This window comes from Colobus angolensis, unplaced genomic scaffold (genome assembly GCF_000951035.1).
Source record: "Colobus angolensis palliatus isolate OR3802 unplaced genomic scaffold, Cang.pa_1.0 Scaffold394, whole genome shotgun sequence".
NCBI classification, from domain to species: domain Eukaryota; kingdom Metazoa; phylum Chordata; class Mammalia; order Primates; family Cercopithecidae; genus Colobus; species Colobus angolensis.
Window position 1 is genome coordinate 666,499 of NW_012117310.1, and position 26,981 is coordinate 693,479.

Consider the following 26,981-nt stretch of genomic DNA (forward strand, 5'->3'; position numbering starts at 1 on the left):
TGCAAGCTCCGCCTCCCGGGTTCATGCCATTCTCCTGCCTCAGCCTCCCGAGTAGCTGGGACTACAGGCGCCTGCCACCTCGCCCAGCTAGTTTTTTTTTTTTTTTGTATTTTTTTAGTAGAGACGAGGTTTCACCGTGTTAGCCAGGATAGTCTCGATCTCCTGACCTCCTGATCCGCCCGTCTCGGCCTCCCAAAGTGCTGGGATTACAGGCGTGAGCCACTGCGCCCGGCCTGAGGCAGGTTTTCTCTATTCCTACTGAGTGTTTGTCTGTTTCATTAGTTACTGAAATAAATATGTTAAAATCTCCCACTTTGTGATTTTTTTGGTCAATTTTTGCTATTTATTAGGTATACTTCCTAATGCTTCTTGTCTTAAAGAATTTATCTAATTCATCTAATTTTTATATACTTTATCTTATACCAGTACAATAAGTCCTCACTTAACATCAGCTGATTCTTGGAAACAGTGACTGAGCAAAACAACATATAATGAAACCAATTTTACCGTTGGCTAATTGATATAAACAAGAGCTAAGTCTCTACAACATATTTCTGGTCAGAAAAATATCAGAGGTCTACATAAAGATCCCAAACATTTCTAATATCAAACACTGAAATAAATGTGAGCTATACATACATTTAATAAAGATTAATAAAAACAAGTAAGATCATTATTTACTCCATTTTTGGTGAATCCGTGAATGATGGCAGTGGTAGTGGTAATGGGCTAAATCAAGGAATAAATGTTTACAAAGTGAAAATTGTAAAAAGCACCTCCTAGCATCATGCAGTTCAAAAACTAACATCACAAATCTGGTAGTCTTGTGGAGCACTTTCATATCACATCATTTATTGTCATGCATTTATATGATTATCCTAGACTTTATAAATTTTTATTTGACAATCATTCATACTCATTCATGCATTCTCCAACCTGCTTATTCTAGTTCAGGCTTGCAGGTGGCTAGAAGCCTATCCCGGAAACCCAGGACACAAGGCCGGAACCAGCCCCAGACAGGGTACCATCCCATTTCAGGGTACACTCACACACACTAACTCAGACAGTGACCACGTAGATATGACAGTTCATTGAATGTGCACATCTTTGGGATGTCGAGGAAGCTGGAATACCTGGAGAAAACCCGTGTAGGTATGGGAAGAATGTGCAAACTGCACACACACAGTGGCCCCAGTGGGAATTGATATTTTTTCTCATCAATATTATAAGGAAATGATGTTGAAATGAAATAACATTATTAGAAGACCTGCTATATAGCTACGCTGGCTTTCTTTTTTGTATGATTTATCTGTTCATTTACTTAATTTCAACCTTTCAGTATCTTCATACATAAGGTGTGTATCCAGTTTGACATGTTTTTTAATTGGAATATTCAGCGCACTAAGACCTAGTATGATTAGCAATATATTTCAGTGTAGATCTACAATCTTATTATTTTTTTCTATATTTCCTACCTTTTTCTTTTCTCTCTCCTTTCTTGTCCTAATTTAAATTAATCAGAATTTATTTATCTTTTCTTCTCTATTTCCTTGTTAGTTATACATTTTTATTTGTCTTTTAGACTTTAGGCATTAAAAATTCTAATCAAAATTAATAGTTTTACCACTTACTGCTTCTACGATACAATAATTAGTTTCATATTACAGTTGGGAAATCTAAGACTCCAGTACTCAAATTTGAATTTAGCAAGGTCTAACAATAATTCCATGTTCTTTCCACCACTCTTGCCTAATCATTATGGAAGAAATAGAAATCCTTCCCCCAAATGAAGCCCAAATCTACTCAGTTCTACTAATTGAAGCAACAACAAATAAATCAAATCCTCTCTGTATATGAGGCCATCTTAATTGTTTGATGAAACTCTCACATCTCCCCCTGAGAATCCTCTTCTTCAGATTCAACATCCCCAGATCATTTTGTTGTTCTTTACATAATAGAATTCCAGATTCTCTACCACCCTAGAGGTGCACTTTTGGAAGCCCAACAAAATTTAGTCAATTTCATTTCTAAGATATAAATTTAGAAGGACCCATACTTCACTGTGGTTGTCAATAAGATAAAGGCAAATAGAATGCTTTCTGAGACAGTGACAGTGATAAAAAAGCAAAAAAAACCCCAGAAAAATTGATAAGAAATAATAAAAAAGAAAGAATTAATTAAAAATACCAAATAATAGAGTGAAAAGATTTAACATATATCATATGATTTGGGCACCACTTTTAGCAAGTGAATTCTCTATTTCATCATTTTAGATCTGACAATAAAATCAAAACTAGCTAAGGGAATTTTCAGATAATGCACAATTAAATATATATTAAATATTATATATACATAAAATCAAATGTACATTTGTTTTCCATTTACAAAAGAAAATTCATAACACCATTTACAGTTATAGATAAAGAAAGAGTCTCAGAGAAGCAAAAATATTTGCCATAGTCAGTAAGTCCTAGAATTGAGAGTAGACAGGTTTTTTTCTGACTTCAAGTTCAACTTTTTCTGCTAATCTGTGGTCAAAGATTGGTTTTTCCAATTAGTAGGTAGGCCCTTATATATCAGTTTTTCCTCTAACTTTTTCTGACATCAGACTTCATATGCTTCAAATCTTTCACTTCTTAACAGCCAGACTGCCATCACCAAAATTCTATAAGCCCTGAAGAATCCTCAAAAAAGAATTCAATGCTAATTTATTCTATTCAAATTTTTGCAACGTGCTTTACCATGAGCAAAACTGCACAAAACCACTTGAGTAGTCTCGGCTGTTTTTTCCCTCTTAAACTTGAACATATCCTAACAATTACTATTTCCAAGCAGTTCTCAGTTTAATAGTGAAGCTTCACTCTGGCTGGCATCCGCTCTCTGCCAGACACTTCTGTGATTCTGCAGTTGGGCAGAAAGCTTAATATACAATGATCGCATGTCTTAGATTAGATAAGATACATATGTTCCCTTCTCCTTCGTTTTTAACTATTTGTCCCTTTTGATATGTATTTAGTAAAATGACTTAATTTGCACACATTCTCTCCTACAGAGGATCCCACTCTTCCCCTCCTTCATTACTTCCTTATTTCTTTAGGCTCCTTCCTTATTGCCCTCTTGCCTCTTGCCTTAGCCTGTGTTTGCCTTACATCAGAGAGCTTTCCTGTAATGACCAGTGCCTGTCAGCCCAAAACCACGGCTGGGGCAAAGGCCAAGTGTCTTCCCCATGGAGAATGAGGAATAGGGACCATCCTTTTCTCGGAAGAAATGCTCTTTCCTGTTAGGGCTCTTCTCTAGAGCATCCTGGCTCTCTGCTCTCAACACTGCTCCTCTATCCGGGAACACACAAGATTTACTAGGTCCAGCATTTGAAATGTGTTCCCTTTCATGCACACAAAAAGTGCCAAATATGTCAAGGATCAAATCAAAGGGCACAGTCGTGTGGTCTCAGCCATAGGCAAGTGTTTTTGCAAAGATGAACTTCCAGAACCTGAACTTGAAAATAAGACAGCAGAAAATTCTGAGCCTATTGCCATAAAGAATGTATAGGGATCACTTCTGCAGTTCTAGACACTTGCAGGAGCTTCCTTCTTTCTCCTTTCAGAGAGTTTATACTATTCTTTAGCACATAGCATGCCATTCTCCCCATTATTTAAACATGATGGACTCATGTGCCAAAGCCATAGTGCAAATGCTATTTGCCTCCTCCTTAGGCAAACAAATAAAATGGAATAACATGTTAAGTGCAAATATGGGCAAGAGGTGTGGTATCCATGGTATTGCAACCCTGCTGTTTGAGATTGCACTCAGTCCAGGACAGCCATATGCTACCAGTCTGTGTATCTATTTCTAGATCAAAATGAAGTCTTGAGATCTCTCTCATCCAATTCACTGATTATGGTAGCTGACTATGTCCCTCCGGAGATGAAGGTGCCACGTTGAGGAGTGTGCCATTTCCACACTCCATCATAAGCCCACCTGACAGACAAAGTTGTTTAATGCTGGATGCTCATGGAGACATCACCTTAGGTCTCAGGGTCTGAATGTCAGATTTGTAGTTCCATCTTAATTGTCATTTCCAAAGGCCCAAAGTAAAATACATTTCCTAGAGGCCTCGACTTGAGAAATTTCCAGATAGAAAAAATCAGTAAATTCATTTTCCTGCCTTGAGTCTTTTTCCTGTTCTCTTCTTTAAGAAAAGATGGGGAATATAAATAAATGTAAAAAATGGTAGCTTTCTCAGGATCACATACAAATTGAAAACATTTCCATTATGGCTAAATCTCAAACTACGCCTACATGGCCTTAGGGAATTCTATTTATACAACTGAATGCCTTCATTAAATGTGAACATTTGAATTCTGATCAGATGATTGCATTTCCATAAACATTCTCTATCATCTATCTATCATCTATCAATCTATCTATCTATCTATCTATCTATCTATCTATCTATCTAACTATCTATCATCTGTCTGTCTATACATTGCATGTCAAAATAGCAATTTAAGCTCAGTTAAAACTTTAAAGTAGGGACATCTGCATTCAAGGAAGTCCTTAATTAAGGTAATAAAATATTGTTTTTCAAAACACAAAGCTAATTATTTTAATAATTATTCTTTTCTTGAAACATATCATAGACATTATTTTCAGTTACATGTATTTCCTAACTTTGCATTAATATGAAATTATACACATTGTAGACAAACCAGAGTATCTCTACATACATAGCATTAAATTAGATAGGTGATGAGAAAGTATACACTATACTCTATGTGTGACCCTATACCTATCTTTTAGAAAGACGGTATGGTTTCATCAACATTCTCAGTTATACCAAAGGAGACAGTTTTTATAGTGGTTAAAAACAAGGGCTTTGGGCCGGGTACCGTGGCTCATGCGTGTAATCCCTGCACTTTGGGAGGCCAGGGTGGGTGGATCACCTGAGGTCAGGAGTTTGAGACCAGCCTGGCCAACATGGTGAAACCCCATCTTTTCTAAAAATACAAAACTTAGCCAGGTGTGGTGGCACATGCCTTTAATCCCAGCTACTTGGGGGACTGAGGCAAGAGGATCACTGGAACCCAGGAGGCAGAGGCTGCAGTGAGCCGAGATCATGCCATTGCACTTTGACCTGAGCAACCAGAGTAAAACTCCATCTTAAAATAAATAAATAAATAAATAAATAAATAGGCTTTGAATTAGGATATTATTTTATCACTAGCAGTGTGAACTTGCCTATTGTCTCTGTTTCCTTTAGGATATTTCCATGAAGATATAAAAAGGTCAATTAATATCTCAAATCAGATGTGAATCACAGTCCAAAGAGGTAAAAGTCACTGTTTGCTGCAGTCTTAGAAAGGCAGAAAAACACAGAACTAATTGTTCTCTCTAGCCTTCCTCTCCCTACTGAAAATCCCTAATAAAACTTGATTATTTCCTGACTTTGTTATTTTCTTTCCACATCTGTGATCTTGGAGTCATCTCTGACTCCTTTTTCCTTTGGCTTCCACATTCTATTGCTAAAACTTTTTGGTCAGCCAAATGTTTTGCCTTATTAAGAAGTAAGAGGTTAATCTATTTTTTACAACTTCACTGGCTATACCAAACACCAGTTCGGTTCTGGAAACATCTCAAAAGCAGGTACTTTGACCTTTTAAATGATTTCAAATTCTTCACAGATCTCAAGAGTTTATTCATCAGAGTGGATGGTCAGTAGGCTCAATTGATAGCTGCAAGTGATGGTCATTTATAACTGCAGGTTGGTGTATACTTAATGTATACTGCAGAGGTTCACTGACTTTGAAACTTAGAAAAAACAAATATTTAACAAAACACATCAATACTATTCATTTTCTTTGCCATTTTGTTGCTGTTTGAGTTAAAGCTCTGTGGACATTTGGGGGTTAGAAAATAGCTCTAAAAGCCACAAAGAGGTCACTAATATTGACAGCTCTGAATCCCTCTGAAAAATAAGCACCTGCTCTTCTTATTTACTGTAATAACAAATGCTTGGTCTTTGTACAGGTCAAACAGGTTTTTTAGATTTTGCAAAAGGTAATTATCTGACGTTAAGACTGTAGCTGTCTTTAGACCTTGGTAATAAGATCTTAATCAAATATTGGGGGCTTCTGATATTATGAGAATACCTTGGCTAAATATTAATGTAGAAAGTTTAGGCCGTGGGAAAGCCTTACTGTAGTGCGCTTTTATATATTACAGCCATGTTTTCACTTGCAGTGAGCATGAGAAACAAGCTGAAGATGACACCTGGATTGCTACTATTTTACATGCTTAATTATGGCTTGCTGTACAATTATGTCTTGGTTTGCTACTGGGGTGAAAAGCTGGTTAAGCCTATAAAAAATTTAGTAAAACAGAAAGCAAAGGATATACCTCAGCTGTTTATGTGTTTGCCACTCATATTAGATTGTAAGCAGGAATTCTTGTTAGAAGGAATTACCTTTCTCATATGGTATTCTTAGTGCCTACTCTGATATTTGGCCCATAATGGCTGCTAACAAATGAATGAATGGGTGCTTAGTTTATAACACCCTAAAACACATACGCTTTTTGGCTCTACAAGAAATATATATTATTATCTACTGCCCAAATGAAGCAACTCAGGTAAAAATTCTAGAGTTGCATGGTAAACACTAAACACGTAGCTATTTATATGCAAATTAAAATTAATAAAAATGAAATAAAATTAAAAATTCAGTTTCTCAGTTGCATAGCAATGTGTTAAGTGCTCAAAAGTCAAATAAGGTTAGCGGCTATCATAACTAACATTGCATTGTATTCAGATTAAAAAAACCCCACCATGACAGTATATACATTCCAATATACCTAAGTGATTTTTCCTCCTGGTACCTTAAGGAGCCCCTAGGAGGAACCTATCCACTATACATTTCTTCATCGACCTGTAGCTTTGCAATAGTCTTATAATTCTTCATGGCTCTTCAGGCACTTTTTAATAAATTCAAAACTTTCTGGAGATAAAATGTACTAAACAAGTGGTTGTCACACTTGTGAGTCCTGAATATTCAGATTCTCAGGTGCTACCTGAAAGATCCTGATCCAATAGGTCTGAGGTGTCTTAATGAAGCTACATTTTTAGCAACCTCCCTAGGTGGTCTTGATGCAGAGGGCCCAAGGGCAACATACTGAAAAATTGAGCCTATGGATTAAAAGAAATTATATTGTTGCATCACTTATTCAACAAAATATATTGAGTTTCTCTGTGTTATGGGTCTTTTTCTAGGTACTAGTGCTATAAAGGTGAAGAAAGAGAAGGCATCAATAGAAAAGATATTAATGAGTAGTAGCTTTTATAAACTTGTTCTTCCACCAGTCATAGGTACCTTAACTACCATGTCCTGTCCAAACCTGCACCCAGATTTTGCCCAAGTGGCATTTGACGTGTGTGCAAAGGAGAGTCTGAGAAGGACTTAGTAGTAGTAGAAGTAGTCATAGAAGAGGAAGAAGAAAAACGAAAAGGAAGAGGAGGAGTAGAGAGGGAAAGGGCAGGAGAGAGGGAGAAGGAGAAGAGAATACAAAGAAATAAGTAAAGAAAGACAAAAGAAGGAAGAAGGAGAGAAGAAAATGTATCTGAGAAATAGGAAGGAAGGAAATGGACACAACTTGGTGACTGAATGTGGGACCAGGCAATAGGCAAGAGGAATGAGTCTGAGATGACATTTAGCTTTCTGTCTTAAGTTGGTAGTTAGTAGGGCCATTCACTTAAATAGGCAATACAGGCAGAATAGCAATTTATGGGGAAAGAAGATGGTTCAGTTTTGATATGTTGGACCTGTATGGTGCTTCTGGCACTTCCAAGCAGAGACATCCAGAGGAAGTTGGGTGTACGGTTTTAAAGCTTTAAAGATATAGATTTGGGATGTACCAGTGTTACATGAAGCCTTGGAAATGAATGAAATCATACAGAAAATCATACAGGAGAATAAAACCATTATGTACGGAGAGAGATGAGAAGGTGTAGAAGGATGAGAATTTGGTGGGCATCAATATTTTGGGCAGTAATTCTTAACCTTTGCAGGTTGATGACATTTCTGATAATCAGAGGATTTCTAGAGAAAGCCAAATTTCACAGACTTACAGAATTTTGTAATTTCCAAGGTGTTGAGACTCCCCTTGTGAACTTCCATAGCTTTCAGGTGTTTAAATGGTGAAAGAAGAAGCAGAGCCCATGAAAGACAGTGAGAAGGGGAATCAAATAGAAGTGGGAAAACCAGATTCCCAACTCATGGAGATTTATTCATCTGACCTAATGCAATGGTAGATACAAACCCTCTAAATGAGCAGGCTGTTTCTCTTATATTTTTGTTCATAAAACTAGGAAAGCAAGAGTGCACATTTAGAAGTAATTTATGGAATTCACTTTTTCTTCATAGCCCCTCACAATTGAATTGAATTTCTCCCCTATTTCGTTTTGAGTTTTCTTTCTTTGAGTCCTAGAAACCACAGCTTCGTTAACTTTGGAAAGAGAGAGTTTTAGAGTATATGAATAATCCCACAATGATTTTCTTTTCCACATAGGTATAAGATAGGGGAAGGGCAAGGCCAGCATGCTTATAACAGCATTCGTGTTTTATTAGGATCCCGTCCTTGTATGTCACACATACCTACAGAAGTGATGATAACTGTGAAATGAGTTTCATCTTGCCTGCCGGTTATGTTGTTGTAAGCACAGCACACATAGTCAGTTGTCTTCTGCGCTACTTTCTCAGATGCAACTTCTAAGCGAGGCCCATGCTTAATGATATACGTTGTATTGTCAGTCCTCCTAATCCAGGAGTAGGTGTTGGGGGGATAAGAATCAGCAGAACAGTCAAATAGGATGGCCTCTCCAAGGTCAACAGTAAACACTTCCCCTACTTTTAGCCCTTTATCAGAATTCACTTGAAGTCCATAAGGTCCATCTGCATCAACATAAAAAAAGAAATAGATAAGTAGCATAAGTAATCACAACATAGGTCTTGAGTTTGGGAGAGCTTAGTAGCATTTTACTGTTTTTGAAAGTCTTTATCTTAGAATTGGACGAGCAGGTCCTTGCTTAGACTCCCAATAAATGATGAGGACCTAAATATATTTTATTTTGATATCCATGAAAGTGAAAATTATTTGAGATTTGATTTGAAATAGTGATTTGAACTAATCTGAAATAGTAAAAACCTGAAACTTCATATATAATTTTACAAATACTGTCATCATAATTGTGATGCTAAGGTTTTGAGTAATGTATTGATAAATCTACAATCTTGTAGACAAACTCAATCTTTCTGTTCTTGTATGACTAGCTTATTTTTATATGCTGATTTAGTTTGTTTTATTATTATTTTTAATTGAGACATGATAATTGTACATATTTATGAGGTACAGTGTGATGTTTTGATCGCATGTTTTGATACACATATACAGTGTATAATGATTAAATCAGTCTAATTAGTACCTCTATCACCTCAAACATTTATTATTTCCTTTTGTCGGGAACATTCAAAGTCTACTGTTGTTGCTGTTTGAAAATACACCATAAATTGCCATTAATTATAGTCACCCTATAGTGCTATAGAACACAAGAACTTATTCCTCGTATCTAGCTGTCCATTAACTATTTTTGTGTCTATTAACCAACTTTTGGCTACCCCTTCTACTCTCTATGTCTATTAGATTAACTTTTTAGTTTCTACACATTAATATTTCTGAAATAGTCATTATACTTGAAAATATTTTTACAGCAGATTATGGCCACTATTTTCTCTTTAACAACCATATTTTCGGTATTATCTATTTTTCTTCTCAGTGCTAGGGTAGGCCATAAAAATATTTATAGAAGACATTATTTCACATGGAACACTGTGCAAATAGACATAGGGGTGTTTGGTATTTTTACAACATTTCAACAGCTAAAGAATTTTTTAAATCCTCCCACCCTCGTCCCAGCTAAGCTTAGGATTCCATTTGAAAAAAAAAATTACATCTTCCTTATCATTAACTAATATGCATTGATTATCAATAAACTACTTAATCCCCTGGTGTTTTTTCCACGTTGCAGTACTCCTGTAGCATTTTCCCATTTCTATGGTGTTAGGTTGTCAGTAGGTGAAGACACATTTCCTATTGCTTTCTTCAGAGAATAAGGAAAATTTAAAAAATAATCTTCACCTAGATAGGGTTTCTCATTCAGTCTAAATCCTGGCTTATAGTCTAAAAATCTTTGAGTTTTAGGTATGCTTATGTACACCTTTCAGCTGCTCATTACCAACATTTATTGGATATCTGCCATGAGAAGACACTTTAAGTGCTTATGCAGATAATAATATTTAATATTTAAAGCGACCACCAGGAGGTAGATGTTATTATTCTAATTTTAAGATGAGGAAATTGATATTTAAACAATTTATTTGCCCATGGTCATATAGCTATTAAATAGCAGAGCTGGGACTCTAAAATATATACACTTAATCATTCATATTACTTCTCTAAAAAGAAATAAAGTGGTATAACTTTCTATATCATAATAGTTTATTGTTATCTAACTGTAGTACTAGTTCTACAATCAATTACTATCTAATTATATATTAATATTAATTCTGTAATCATCCAATCAAGTAATGAATCAAATATTTATTTGAGAGCTTCTAAGTATGAGATAATATATTTAGAATATGGGAGATGGAAGTATAAGACATTCATATTCTCAGGGAATTTACAAACTAGATATGGCTATGGATAGTTTGCTCAGTGATGACCTCATCGTAAAGGCCCTGATTTTTCTTAAAGTATGAGCTATTTATCTCTCCACATGCAGAATAATAGAATGTAGTAACTAAACATTAGGGTAACTGATTTTTTTCAATCATTAGCTAGGCATTCTTTAGAAGTCATTTGAACTTTTTGGGTCTCATTTTCCTCACCTTTTAATATAAAAGGATGGGTTAGAGGACTGATTGCCAAGATTCTTTCTAACCCCTTTGAAACACCAGGATTCTTGCCATGCCATTAAAAGTATGGCCAAAACTGCAATTACTTTTGCACCAACCTAGTAAAACCATTTTGGATATTGGCAAACCAATCCCAAGTTCACAAATTCCCAGAGTGGTTCTCTATCATGTCAGCATTTTCTGAACAATCTTCCACTGAGGAGACAAATTTTCTAAGCTATAACAGAAAATGAATATACAAAACAATAGATTAGCTAGAAAGCATAGACTAATCTATGTTTTTTCTAGAGAAAAAGTCATATGGAGAAATGTGAAGGAACTCGACGGGTTTTTATTAATATACCTGCATGAGGTAAGCCTGCTTTCAGAAAGCAAACAGGTTAGTACTTTCAATTTAAAGTAATCAGGAACTGAAGGTACAGGATTAAAATAAGGAGAAATTTCTGCCCCTTTCCTGTTACTGTATAAGAAGCCTGTTCCCTCATTTCAGGCTGTGACACAGTCTCAGGTGAAACCACTGTGATAAAAGCTTTAGAACAGTGTGCTGTAAAATGGAACTCTTTTATTCTGAATTCCACTAAACAGTAAGTAGTGTAATGGGAACAAAAATTTGTTTTTGCTCACTCAACCAAAATCAATATTGAGATTACTTTGCACATGGTATGATTCTAGGCATAGTGAGGACATCTGAGATATTGATCACATGCTATGTATGGCTATTATCTCAGGCCTTGTGGTTCAGAAGGGATCCTTCATGTTGTCAGCATTGATAGAACATTAGGGAAGGAAAGATCACCAAGCAACGGACACAGTTATGGTTCACATCGAAGAAAACCAGCAGGAAGAATTTACTATAGTTTGGAAGAGCAAGAGACCTGAGTCTATGTACAAAAACTAAAGTCTGAGGGTCTTTCTAAGAGTAGAGCAAGGCAGACTTGATAAAGAAGAAAAATTTAGGTCTTCATCTTCCCCCTGGTTTTTGGGGTATAGAGAATGGGGCTATGAAAACAAATTGTCTAGTAATTTAATATACATAAAAATGAGTGTTACTCCTTTTCAAGCATGCTGATATCACTCAAAACTTTTTGGGGAACTCCTCATTTGGAGTTGCCTTAGGACCCTGCCACATAATGGAGTATTCTCACAAGCAGTAATTCTTCAATTTCAATTTCAGAGGGTGGGTTTAATTTGTAGAGGAAGCCCATACTCATTTAGAGCCAAGGCTGGTAAATAAGGTCAATTACCTAATTTAATAAGATCGTTTAAAATAAAATACCTGTAAAGAAAGTAATCTGATTATCTTAGCTTATCTTCCTTAATCATGTTTATTTTGATTTTGTTACTTCCTTATTTGTTGGGTTTCATGATTGGCATAATTTTTTCTCTTCTGTCTGTGTTATTTATATGCTATATCTGGCTCTTCAGAAGCAGCCTCAAATCCCTCAAACTTCCTTGCCCCCACCTCAACACCTCTTCCAACTCTTGAACCTAACGCTTTGAAGCATTTCAGTTCCTTGCTTCTGATATGTTTCTTAAAAGGTAACATAGTTTATCTATTTACTTCAGAAATGCATGGTTTTTTTTTTTTTTTTTTTTGCAGAAAATCCTAAAATTCAGAGAAGCACAAAGATGAAAAGAAAATCATTTGTAATTTTATTGCTCAGAGAACCAATATCCACATTTCATGGATGATTTTCAAGTCCTTCTTTAATGCATCTTTTTCTCTCTCTCTTTATCACACATGCACACAAATCTAACTACATCTCACACTCTACATGTTGGTTACAATCTACTTTCTTCCGACTCTACTATGAAGTTATTTCCTTTATCATTAGAACTCCAGGCTGACTATCCTGCTACTTGGAGGGGCAGCCTAGTACCTTATTCAAGTGAATGGGCCATCCAATTGGAGATATTTGGAGTGATTCAACTAGAGTGACCTCTGATACTGAAGATGAAAGCAGAAGGATAATTCCATTTTGACTCTGGATTATGGTTTACTTTCTTGCCTTTGGCAGAGAGTTCCCAATAGAAATGAACCCTTTGCCTTGGGGATGGCTGTTTACTAAATGACTTGTAAAATCACATATCATCTGTTCTCTTTAACAATTTATGACTGTGTGGGAACAGTACCTAAATTTACATCATGATGCTGTTTGCCGCCCTGCTTGGGAACAGATGGTAAGTATTTACTGTGAATGACCTTTTATTTTCCCTTTAATTTTTATCACTTAGAGCTCTCCACTGCAGCATTGCCATATGTTGCACACAAAATGCAGTGGTTACTGGATTATTATTTACAACTGGAGCTTGAAGGCGTATCATGAACTGCAAGTAGATACTTGTCTGAGTTATTGGTTTGACATTGTAGTCCACCAAGGCCAATACCAGATTATGACATCACCACCTCAAAAGTATGTAGTCAGTCTTAATAGATTTTGTTATACTTTTTCAGCCAAAATAAAAATTAGTTCCTAGTTTCATGAAAAAACCCTTCATGGAAACAGTGCCTGTAGAAAACAGAATAGTTAATTTTGCTAAAGGTCACGAAAAAAAGTGCCAAAGCACTATAATGAAGAAGCTGTCATCTTATAATGGGAATTTAGCCTTTTTACAGCATCGTCAAGTAACACTAGAATCTAAAAGGGATATGAAGAAAGATAATCTGTTCCATTTTAGTCCAGTTCAAGAAACTATTGATTTCTTAATCTCTGTCAGCTATTGCCCTATGGATACAAAGATGAAGAATGCAGAACTCTGGTTTGGGTTTGTGGTGTTCATGAGAGTCAGGGAAAATAAAATGCAGAGAGGACCAGGAATGAGAGTGCCTAGGATGCTGAAGGAGCACAATGAACCTGTTAGTGACACTGAGGTGGTGAGACAAGTGGAGGCAGGCAAACCTTTCTGGAAAGGATAATGTCATGAAGGAAGAAGAAGGTAACCAGATGAAGAAAGAGAAGTGTGAATAACACCAACCAAGGCACATATTCCCAGCTTGCAGGGAATGATAAAGATTGTAAACATTTGGATGCCACATCAACAGATAGGATATACAACCAATCTTCAGATTACAGTATACATTTTATTTAATTTTTGTTACTCAAAAGCAACAAAACCAACCAACCAAAACAAAAACGAGGCTAAAACAGTGACAGCAAGAAAAATTATTAAATTAATGGGTCTGGGTTGTGTTTGTACGTATTATATGGTTGGTAGTAACTGTTTAGCACAAATAAGAACCTGATGTTTGATTTTTAAAATCAAATAATCTATAAAGGAATGAGTCCATAAATGAATAAATAAGTGAATGAATATCAATAAGATAAGATGTTGACCAAGTGAAGGATTCTGCAAATGTAAAAATAGTGAAGGCAAAAATTAGTAATGCAATGTTCACAATTAGCAATTAACAAGAGTCAAAATCTTTCTTAAGCCATGTAGATAATTCATCTTTACAATGTGTAAATGGAACCCACATTTGTAAATTTTCTGAATGTTCTTCTTTCTATTATCTGTCATTACTCTTTGCATGTGATAGATGTTTCTCTGTGAGATTTTCATACGTAATGTTTAAAATAATGTAAAGAAGAAAGTTCAAACTGTCAGCAAATGATAGATTCTGTGAAGTGTGAACTTAGTCAAATCGGGGTATTCTTATTCTTTCAAATAACATCGTGAAGGAAAGAAGCCTTAGGAGCCTAAAGCATAATGTTTAACATTTGCAGGTTTGATTATGGTTTTCTTTCCCATTTTTATATTTTCCACACTATGTATCACAACATATTCTGTGATAATAATGAGATTGGTGCATAGACTTGCACATGTTGAAAGAAAGATCTTATTTTCATTTTTCCAGATTAATATGAACTGTACAGCAAAACAAAAGTATATTTCAAAAATGATATTTGCATGTGCCTGTAATTGCTTAAGCAATTTTCCACAGGATTTTTTCATTTAAATCTATGGCTAGAGTTTAAAGATAGGCAGGTAGGGATGGAAAGACATACAGATAAAGAGCTAGAAGAAATAATTGATGTAAAGAAAATATTTTACTAGAGAAAAATAAAGTGTGTTAAATTCAGGAATGGTAATATTTGGAGAGGAAAAAAGTTCTTCTCAAGGTATTTTTCAGTTTCTTCATTGCAGCCTCTGCATTGCTCCGGGTTCTTGAAATTGAGATTCTTGCATTCCACTGGGAATGAGGTCACACAATGGACTGAATCACGAAATAAAACCTGAATGGCCCCTGGCCAGTATTTCAACTTGATCTTTAAGAAATAGGGTTGTGCTAGTAGACATGTTTCATACAAGACAGTGCCTAGGAGGTATGAATAGAACTACTGAACTACAATAATGGTAAAAGCCAAATGACATCTGGTACTTGTATTCTCTGTGACTATCCTGGGAGATATTCTCAGAAAACAACAACAAAAAACTCATGAGTTAAAAAAAAATAAACTTACAATATATGATGGGCATAATGATATCACTTTCCATTTCACTGACAGGGTTCCTCACCAGGCAGCTGTAATTCCCAATGTCTTCCTTGGTCACTGGAGTAATATGAAGGGTATTGTTTTGGGGAGAAAAGGAGTAGGTAGAGCTGGTGTGGGCAGGTCTCCCATTTTTTAGCCACTGGTAAACTAGCCGAGTGCCCCCTTCCACCTGGCATGTCAGGGTCATGTTCCCCACATACTCCACGGAGCCAGAGGGAGGATGAATCTGCACCACTGGCTTTGTGACAGGATCTGCAATATTAAGAGAGATAGGAATGATTTTTTTCTTTTCATTGAATTATAATAAAACCTTATGAGGTCTTTCCAATATGAAGTCCTGGAGAAATTATTCCAGCATTTTACACTGTAAATGTAGACAGCTCAGGTAATAACTAAAGAAGAGAAGAGAATAAAAAGCCAGGGAAAATGCAAAATGTCAAAATATGAGAATATCCTTTATAGTAAGAGATAATCAAATTCCAGAACTTACTTTTCAAGGATGATCTAATGAAGCCCTTTACTTTATAGGTGGCTGAGAATGGAATGCCAGCTTCCTTATTTCCTGTTCATTGTGCTTTCACCAACACCATAAAGGTACACTTTCCCAGGCAAAATTTATATGGTTATTCCCCTCTGTTGACTTGTCCTAATGTCCCAATAGCAGCTGATTGGGATAGATGTGGTGAACTCAAATTTCTATCATCTGCAAAATCTACAGCTAATATATACTATACTTTTGGGAAACTGAGGGATAGTTTTAGCGAATCACATATGTACAATTATTCTTTCTATGTATGTCATGAAGCAATTATAAACTTTAATTGCTTTGCATTTGTGTTGTAACATTATGTTAGTCACTTTAACAAACCAGAGCCTGCATTTCAACACTGACTCAGTCTGAAAATAGGATAAAATATATTCTTGGGCTTTTATCAAATTAGAGAAAAAAATACAAATCCAATAGAAATTCCTGTTGGAAAGTCAAGTGGTAGGAAAATAGTCTTAGTTCATCATCTGACACACAGTAGGCTCTTAATATTTGTCAAAGTAAATTTCCAAAAATGAGTAAATATTTTCTCTCTGAATTTTAACTGTAAAGTTGATGGATTATATAATCACGGTAGAATTATGTAAGAATCTGCAACCACTTTTGGCAATTTTCTTTAATCATTGAAGTTCTTGACTTAATTGATAAAAACAGTGGCTTGCCCAGAGTCACACAGCAGTCAGTGGCAAAATGAAGAGGGCTTCACATCTGGTAATGTTTCTCTTCTGCATTTTGGAGAGGGGTGTATTTAGTAATCCCCTTCTATGTATGACTACAGGACACAGAGAGAGTAGGATGATACATAAGTGAGAGATGATTGTGTCCAATGTTTAGACTTCAATTTCCTGTCAAGCTTTTAATGAGGGTCGATGCATCTTCCTCAGGTAGACTTATTTTGACTTGTGCTCCTATTTTTGTACACTAGAAAATGTGCATTAGAGAACAAACTGACCAAATTCTCCATCCCAGAGAAGATAGAAGAAAGTGAAAGAGAAAGGCGGTCGAAAGGTAACTTATAGGGGAACCGAGTAGTTCTGAAGCCTCTACCACTTTTCAAGGAGGGTGTAATCAACTGGCTCATCTATTTAATTTAATCCTTCATTTTCCCTGTCAAGAACAAAAGATTGGGAAAAGCTTTATGTTCATGATATTATGATTTAAAAAGAAAAACAAATTGTGTACATTTAATATGCAGAAAAAGCTTTTATTTCAAATGCACCTTGTGTGGAACTGTAAGTGGTATGAGATAAATAGGTAACACATCAACAGTCTTGTATGAGAAGAACCAATCATTAGAATAGTCACTGGTATTGTGATTATACCTTTGCTTAAAACAGTATAACTCAGATGAAGAAGTTTTTCTTCTGAGAAGAATTTTGGCACAGGCCCTAAAACCCTATTGAGGCTTTACTAAGTTTTTGGTTGCATTTTCCTAAGCAGATTTAACTTTATTACTAATTAACAAGAAAGGATATTATATTAGGAGGGAGACAGGACACCATACAGGAAATCTTCATGGAAATTCCCTTTAGATCTCTCTTTTCTTTTTCCCCACAATTGCTCTATAGGCATTTGCTTTTACCTCTGCATCTTCACTCCCCTGAAGTCTCCCCAGTCTCCTCTGTGGCCACTCATTTACTCCACAGATAGTTGCTGAATCTACTAGCGATCAGCAAAGGTTTTAAGCACTGAGGACAAAGCAGCAAATAATACAAAGTCCCTGCTCCCAGGGACCTCATATTCTAGGTGGGGAAGAGAAACAATAAACAAATAAAAATCTATAATATGCCTGGGTAGTAATAAATGCTATGAAAAAGAGAGAAGCAGAATTGGAGACAGGGAGTGACTCTCTCTCTCTCTCTCTTTCTCTCTGTCTCTCTCTCTCTTTTCTCAGAGTGTGTGTGTGTGTGTGTGTGTGTGTGTGTGTTTGGGGAAGTGAGATTATGTTTTATATAGCGTGGTCAGTAAAGAATTCACAGACAAAGTGACATTTGAGCTGAGACCTAAAGGAAATGAGGGGAGCATGCTAGTATCTTGGAGAAAAGCTGTCTAGGTAGAGCAAACAGCAAATACAAAGGCCCTGAGGAATGAGTGTGTTTTGGCCTGTTCCAGAAGGAGCATGGAGGCCAGCATGGCCAGAACCAAGTGAGTGAGGGGGATACAGATAGGAAAATGGGGTCAGATAGGCGCTGGGTATGTGGGGCATTGCAAATTGTTAATACTTTGACTTATACTCTGAGTGAGATAGAAGCAATGGGAGGATTTTAAGCTGAAGGAGGCAGGAATAGAAGCAGGGAGAGTAGATGGAAAAGCTATTAGGATAGTTCAGGCCACGGCTGATTATGGTATTGAGTGGGGCAGTATTGGGGGGTGGTAAGTGGTTGGAAATTGTCTATATTTTCAAGGTAAAGCCAATAGGCTTTCCTGTGGACTGGATGTGGGATGCGAGAAAAAGAGGTCAACGGTGACTGCAAGGTTTTGGTTGGAGCAACTGATAGAATGGAATTCATATTTATTAAAATGGGGAATACTGTCAAATAAACAGGTGTAGAGAGAAAAAATCAGAAGTTGGGCTTTGGGCACAGTATATTTTGTGTATGTCACTTACTTCAATAAGGAAAACAAGTGTCTGAAAGTTAGCTGACCCCACTGCCCCTCAGAGGACATTTTCAGGCATGTCCATTGTCCCTAAGCATCATTCCTGCACAAGTCTCATCCTCTTCCAAACAGTGTACTGAAACAAAAATCTTCATGACAAAAATAGGGCTCTTCCCAGGGTACAGTCTATTGTTGAGAAAATAAGATTTTCTCCATCTCATCAAATTAGCAACATTATACTTGATAGTTCCCAGGCAAACAAACAATAAGTTATCTGTAGTGCTTGATTACCTACTGCTAGGCACTAGGTATATCTCTTACATGTATGTCTTATTTAATCTTCAGAAAGCCTTGTGAGGTAGATAATGTCATTAGTGCCATGAGACATTGAGGCTTTGAGGATTAATTGATTTGTGCAAAGTTGTGAAGCCAGGATCTAAAGCCAAGGTATTTTAGTCTCCTGAGCCTTTGCTAACTACCATACTAGATTGCTACCCACATACACTCACAGGGGACTCACCATCAACCGTGACTTGTATCTTCTGACTGGAGGATAGAGTTCCATTTCCCTGAATGTTGACCTTCACGATGTAATTGCCTTCATCAGAGAACTGCAGTGGGTTGATAAGCAGAGAGGCATTGGGTGGCATCATGGTGAACTTGTGTTGGTATTCCAAGTCAGGAACCACAGACTTATTCACAGAGCCCAGTAAGTATTTGGGCATCGTGTGGGGTCTCTCAAATAGCCATATGATCTGGATGTCTGATGCTGGAGTGTGGAAGCCATAGTGGACGGGTAGGTAGAGGGCCTGACCTCTGATGCCATGGACAGTGTGTGATGGCACTGTCACCTTCAGCCCCGAGCAAGCACCTGTTGCAAAGGAAAGGAAAGTTGTGAAGAACTTGAGCCACATTTCACACTCTAAAGGGGCAACTGCAGAGAGAACCTGATCAGGTGATAATCCTTTTCAAAGAAGAGTGGCTTCTAGGTACTGACTATTCTAGTACGGGTTACATATAGAGGTAAATATTTGTCTCTGAAACTTTCTGCACTTTAAAAACTCCACCCAAAGACTGTGCTGATTGCACAAGATAAAAAGGAAAAGCAGAAGTTATTTTCTATGATTGCTACAGAATAATGGGAAAAGGAGAACTAAGAAAGTTTACTACTTCTAAAGTCCAATGGAACCATTAAAACATTTGGAACTATGACTATATTAATGTCTGCCATAGCATATCATAATCTAACCATGTGATGTGAGAAATCCTAGGGGCTATTTCCTCCTAACATTTTCCCTTAAAGCCGTATGAAATGACTGAATATTCCATTATTGGAAGTTCTTCCCTTTAGCCAAATGCTTGCCAAATGCAAATATCCCAAGGAGAGTGGTATTAAACCATTGTCAGTCATGACCAGTTATTTCCACCCAGAACAGGCATCTGGTTGGTGTATTTGAGAAACAGCAAGAGGCAGGTACAGATGGAGCACAGTGGAGGAGGAGGAGCATGATAAGATATGAGGTCAGTGAGGTGGCTGTGACAGACTGGCAGGACCTTAGGATCATGGGAAAAACTCTGGCAATTTTACTCTAAGATGGAGATGCAATAGGAGTTTCATGAACAGAAAAGGGCTATGATTTTTCCTATGTTTTATTAGACCTAGTCTAGCTGCTATGAGAATATACCGGAATAGAGCTAGAGCAGGAACAGGGAGAACACATAGGAGATGACTGCAATGTAATAGGCCAGAGAAAACTGTGCTGGAGACTAGGGTGTTAATAAAAGACGTTTTGGAAAAAGACTGATCGTGACAAAAGGATTTGCTGATACTTTGAGGGTGTCAGAAACAAAGAGGATGCCAAGCTTCTTGACTTGGACCAACTGGAAGAAAGGAATTGCAGTAAATAAATTAATCATGGGGAAGACTGTGGGGAGAATAGTTTTTTGTGGGGAAGACGAGGATTCAGTTTTGGGCATGTTCATTTTGAGATGCCCATTAGATATCCAAGAGGCAAAGTTGTGAAATTCTGGTTAATGAGAATTTAAGAGAGAATGAGGGACCTGGAGGGCCCTGGGGCATGGAGCACTGCCCAGTGGAGAGCTCTGGGCAGTGCTGGGGATTTTGGGGCCTATGCATTCACCGCTGTATCTTCAGGTTTCTTCCCAGTTTCTGGCAACTGGAGATTTCCCCATCTTACCTGAAGCCATGATATATTATTTTATGTTATTTAGCATTTCTATGTATTTGCGGGGGGTAGAGTCTTCCTTCGCTCAGGTTACCATGTTGCTGGAAGCTCTTTGCTTCAAAATCCTCATATTAAAAGGGGCAATATGATACCTACATCATAGGAACATTTGACATAGTAGAGAGTGAGAGAAATTTAAATGTGGAATATTTTGAATGATGAGAGAAAAAATAGACAACAGAAAAGAAACTATAGACAATGAGTATAGACAACACTTTTTGGGGAGTTTTGCTGTGAAGAGGAGCAGAGAGATGGGGCAGAGGCTGGAGAAAGATCAAAAATGAAATCAAGAGAGTTTTCTGCTACTGGGAATGTTCCACTGGAAAGGGAAATGTTGATGAGGCAGAATAGAGAAGGGTGAAAGTGGAATAAAATCCTTAAGCAGGTGAGAAGAGATGGAAATTAGATATAAATATAAGTACTTTACAATTTTAAATTTCTCAAATGCAAAATGTTTATCCTCTTTGATCATTTCCCTTTTTCATTTTTTTTTCTACATGTTTTTCGTTTCATTCTACTAGAAAGGGAGTGTTTAAGCTTCATCCAAGTCATGTCATGAAAGGTCATCAATATTAAAAAGGGAAAGGTAGAAATGTCTGTTTGCCTTTTGTGATTCTTTCTCTTGGAAAAACTCAGACGTAGGCCTGCTCCTATGAAGAATCCAGTTCTACCAACAGTAAATTTATCTCCTTCCTTCCCAGAGTGGAGGTAGGAGCAAAGATTCCCAGTTTGGGCCTTTGGCTAGCTATTAGTAGAGAGTGAAACTCTGGGGTTGGCGAGAAGTTAGAGCAAAGAATCCAAGAGGAGAAAACACCAAAGAGGAAGATAGTTGGTTAGAGGGAGAAGAGACTCCTAGACTCTCAACTGAAACTTATCGTATGGACTGAAAAGCAGATAAATGTAAGAGAAACATAAAGACATGTCTTATTGTCTCCTTTGCCTCTGTGTGTTTTTGTGATTAACTTCTAAGATTTTTTTTCTTCTGGTAATGGACCTACTTGCACACTTTGGTGATTGGTCCATAACAAAGGAATTACAAAGATGAGAATTCCCTTCTGTATTCTTTTTTGCCAAGTGTAAGACTGTTAAATCTGGAATTTTTCCTAATTTAAGTGATTAGAAGAAGAGAAAACTGGGTGCTGGGAATTCTAAAGAGGAGATAAAGTGGATTGCAGAAAGGAAGTAGTGGTTTTCGCAAGGAAAGAGTAGGAGAGAGAAAGAAGGATGGGAGAGTAAATCTATGTCTCAAAATTACTGGTATCTATGATATGTGAAGCAGAGGCTGACAGTGGCAGTGAAACTCTTAAAGTCATAGATTTAGTAAGACATTGGACATTTGTATGGGAGATCAGCACAGGATAAGATTCCTCTTTGTCTATCTGTTTTCTGCACAAAACACAATGCATTTATATGCCTTTCATTGAAGTTGAAGATAGGCGGTTCCTGACAAGTTCCTGGTAAGCAACAATTAAAAATAAATAGGTTTAGTACCTGTTATTACTAACTTAAGATATGTAAATTGGAACTTTCACTGATTAAGTGTGTTGCTCCCTCCTTTTTTTATTTTTTTACTTGGGTAAATATGAAAATATTTACAAGGGTTTCATGGCTCACTACTGATCTTGGACTCCCATGTTCTATGTCCGCCACTTGCAAATAGTCCTAAAATAATGATTTTCAAGCACCTATTCTCTTAACTTGAAGATTACTGTGTTTGTTTTTTAATAAAGTTAAAGATCTACTGAAATATGAAGTCCTAGTAAAGGACACATACTTGGGGTAAAATGGTGATTGGTCAGTTATGTGACCTTAAATAAGTCATTTTAATTCTCAGACTCAGTTTTCTCATATGTGAATAGGAGGTAATACTGGATAAGGTGTAAGGCCTTTCTCAACTCTCTTAATTTTATGTTCCTGACATCCTGAGATGCTTTTCTAAGGGTAACAGCTACCTATATTTGAAGGTGAAGGGCCCAGAGGGTTTTGACAGGATCCAAATTGAGAGAGGGCCTAACTAATTTTGAAGAATTGAGTCTCAGTTTTTGGTCCATTTACTAAGTCGTCAATACTTGGAAATCCTTTAATAAAACAGCAATTCTGTGTTTTTTTACACAGAAATCAAGGGGAATGATGGAAGTCCGTATAATTGCCTTGGGAATGCACTGGAAAAAGCTGCACCACTGCTAATAGGGAGCAGTTTTGTCATGGATGTACTGGTTCACCTAGGACATTTCACAACACAGCCTAGAAACCACCACTAGGCTGAGAAGGTCTGAATGGATTCTGACCAATTTGTGCTTGTCATTTGGGAAAGCCATTGCAAAAGTCCTTTGCTGCTCTTTTTGTAATCAACTTCCTTTGTAGTTACATTTGAAAAGACTGACTGAGATTTATTTAATATTCTGGAAATGGTTGGGAGGCACTATATGACTATGGGGGGACAATATCACTGGAATAGAAATGTTGATGACTTTTGGATCTTGACCCAGAATGTTGAATCTTACATATGAAAAGACTGGTTAGAGAGTCCATGACTAAAATTATGGGAGGAAAATTTTATTTAATGAATATTAAATACAATACAAATATTGAAGCTCTGAGAAAAATAAAACTACATTAGTAGAAGATATTTTATATAGCATTTATGATCACTATTTAGGGGGAAAATTAGTTTTGGGGGCTATTTTAGACTGCATCATGTAACAATACCTTAAATAATATATTGCCATCAATATCTCTGAATAAATTCAGTGCTTTCTTATTAAATGAAAAGTTTTTTTCAAATATGTATGCTTTTTCAAATGTTTGTACGACAGTGAGAAATAGCACAGCTGTTACAGTAACTATTTGCTTAGAGATTGCCTATACAATTTTTTATCGGATAAATTATAGGTAGCAAGTTATAAGAATGTCAGCAGGGAATGAAATTTTCTTTATACAGTATCTTATCTCAGTTACGTAAAATCTCTTCATTTTGCAGGAAAGACATGAACCTATCAATATGATACAATCTTTGCTTGTAGTGAAATTTGGGAATAAATAGATAATTGAATGCTTCCTCCACATTCTAGGAACACATACTCTCTTGCCATCATTGTGTTACCTGCTACAGATGTGATGAATTCATGCTGTCAAACACAGTAGTTTACTAATGTTAGAAAACTTAGCTTCATTTTGAGAAATTTTCAAGTGCTCTTTTCTAGTTGTATGAGAAAACCCAAAGGACTAAAACTATTGATTTTAGAAAATCAACCTCTGCATGAACAGATAAACTTCAAGAAAATAAATAATATAGAAAGGCTGGTTGCGGTGGTTCATGTCTGTAATCCGAGCACTTTGGGAGACTGAGGTGGCAGATTGCTTGAGCCCAGGAGTTTAATACCAGCTTGGGCAACACGGTGAGACCCCTGTCTCTATTTTATTTGAAAAAATACAAAAACAAAAATAATAAATAACATAAAAATTGATGAAATTTAAATTTATTTTTAATATTCCAAATATTTGGACTTAAATGGAAATTTAAAGTCAATTTTATTATTACATTCACTATTACTTTCAGGGTATAAGAAACAAAAACTCTTATAAATTATAGTTCTGTTTAAAAAATCTTGACTTTTTGCATATAAGGCATTACACAAATCTGGAGAAACATTTATAATACTAACCATAATCTGACATAGAAAATTGCAGCAATAATCCCTCCTTTTACAGACCCTCTTACATTGTATAACAATAGCACTATAAAAAAGTATCCAGTGTTAAGGTACACTTGAAGTCCTACTGTAGAATTTATGTATATTCCAGCAACAAAGGACTCCCTAGACCGGTTTCATTGTATTGAATATAAACATCAGATTTCACAAAGTGAACTCTGCTGTAGCTCAAAATAGCTGGCATTTACTTCCCTGTTATCATGCGTGGTATTAACAAGCATAACACAAGTATTGTTGACTGAAAATAAAATCTTGCACCTTTAGAGAAAATAGAAATTATGATGTATTTTGAATAAACTGCACAAACTGTACATTTTAGGCTTCAAATTTTTAAAACTTTTTTAAAAAGAAGAAACAAACAAAAATTCAATATTCTTAAGAGCAAAAAGATTGCCAAATCACCTGTGGTCTTTACAACACACTACCTATGGAGAAAAGCAAATTTGCAGAAGAGAGAAGGTCCTAAGGTATAAAAACTGCTTTAGCTATTTATGAACATGCTATTTTCCTAATGTACATTTGTTTTATTTTAGTTGAATTCCTTAACTAAATTGTCTCTAAGTTCTTCTTAACGCCAGCTTCAAAAACAACGCTTATAAAATGATAGCAGTCCTACTGTTTTAAAAATAAAAATAAGTGGGACGATGACCCAGGATACCTTCAAAGGCAAGAAAAATGCACAAAGAGACAGTTATAGTAATTATTTACTTTTTCAAAAATTTTAGCAAACAAAAATCTATTACAGGCTTAAATTTGATATCATAAATACTGTAATAACTGGAACAATCACAACTCTGGGAAACTCAAAGGCTTAAAAAAATTTACAAACTGTACATTTCAAATGTGTGAAATAGATACAACATTAGGTATGAATTTGAGTAACATTTACAATGCAAACTTTAACAAAATATTGCAGTGAAAGTAAGGCTCTAAATAACTGAAGAAGCCTAAACGTTAAATTGCTTAGTTTGCTAAGCTGTTCTTAAATTTTTTAAAATGTAGCCTTTTTTGAACTCCTATCTGTTGAATATAAACAAAACAAGAAATTGATTTGACTTTTAAAACTGATAAATAGGAAGAATGGAAAAGAGAACATCTGGTGAAAATAATGTTGACAGACAAGTAGTCAGAATGTTGGAAAGAGACTCCTTTAAACTTTGAGGATAAAGAGGAGAATGAGGGAAAATATTAAGGTACAGAAAAAATGTTTTAATAGGACTAGCCATTGCGCAAAGAGAAAAGCTAAAGGCATTTTGGAGTAACAGTCTTTTCAAACACGTTCTCCCTTTTGTGTAGGAAATTTTCTTGTTAGTTTGGAATCTGACCTTCTTCCATATTTCATAAGATGAAACAGATAACTTAAAAGGAAGCAGTAAACAGTTTGCAACAATATCTTTAATTAAAAAGAAAACAATTTTCATAAATTATTTGGAGTTTCACTCTAAGTGGTCACAATTTCATGGCCTATTAGAATATTTGCTGAAACAAATACATCAGACTATTGAACCGGTATGTAAACTCTAAAAAGAAAAAATTCATTACATTTTAAAAATATCTTAATTCTCTTAATGGGTGCTATAACAATAGTTGTTGTTCCAAGAAAATAATAACAATCTATTTATTGAAACTCATTTATCTTAAATGTTCCTGCTTCTTTGCTGAAACAGTGTATTATTGTTAAAAGGTTCTGACCTGCTCTTCAATTATCTGAATGCATCTACAGCCTAAAGCAAATATTTACCTTATGTCCACACTTAAAAAAAAGAAAAAAACCTAAGAAACAGCTAAAACAATTCACGCAGGGCCTTACCGAAAAGAAGGAGGTATAGTTTGCACTGAAAGACCCCAAGTGTGTCACCGAAGGGCTCCATGAAAGCATCCTGTCCCATGCATGCAGTGACCTGTTCTCGGTGGTAACTTGGACCAGCAGCTGCTGGTTTATTTGCTAGGGAAATTAGCAATGAGGTAACAGACCCTATCTTGCCTCTTGCTTCTGTGATTTGAATACAGAATGAATGTGTATACAAAGGACACAGGGAGTGGGAACACCTGTTATATGCTTTGCAAGAATACAGGCTTATGGCTTTCAGAAGAGTTTCTTAGCAACTACCAGTAATTGTCTATATATTTCATAAATTATACTTCGTTATTAAAAATTACATGAAGGAAAACATCCTTTTAAGTCATTTTACTGAAAAATGGCATGTTTTCATAATGAAAGAATATTGTGAAATTTCCTTAAAAACAAAAGCTGGTTTTCTGTCATGCAAAACTATGCCATTATTATTTAAAAATTAAAAAAAAATAAGAAAATAGAAGTATCTCATGTATCTGCTAAACAGTTATAAATCTTCGTGAAGTACTAACATGTAAAAATTCTACCGACGAATCAAAAGAGCGCTCCAGCATATATTCAA

The 26,981-nt window shown here is 36.0% G+C and overlaps 1 protein-coding gene across 3 annotated transcripts in view; it reads right to left on the reverse strand.

The window, feature by feature from the left end:
* Positions 1-26,524, reverse strand: part of HEPACAM2 (HEPACAM family member 2) — a 38,218-nt gene extending 11,694 nt beyond the window's left edge. Inside the window, exons 1-6 of one of the 3 annotated variants that reach the window (XM_011955063.1) lie at positions 26,375-26,453; positions 25,890-25,957; position 24,565; positions 19,126-19,476; positions 15,428-15,712; positions 8,646-8,942 (exon numbers count right to left, since the gene is read on the reverse strand). In XM_011955063.1, coding sequence (XP_011810453.1) covers positions 8,646-8,942; positions 15,428-15,712; positions 19,126-19,476; position 24,565; positions 25,890-25,957; positions 26,375-26,453 — 1,081 coding nt within the window. Of the gene's footprint in view, positions 1-8,645; positions 8,943-15,427; positions 15,713-19,125; positions 19,621-24,564; positions 24,566-25,889; positions 25,958-26,374 lie in introns of those variants that run through there. The other 2 variants (XM_011955064.1, XM_011955065.1) reach the window with 2 other exon arrangements.
* Between the last annotated feature and the right edge of the window lie 457 nt (positions 26,525-26,981).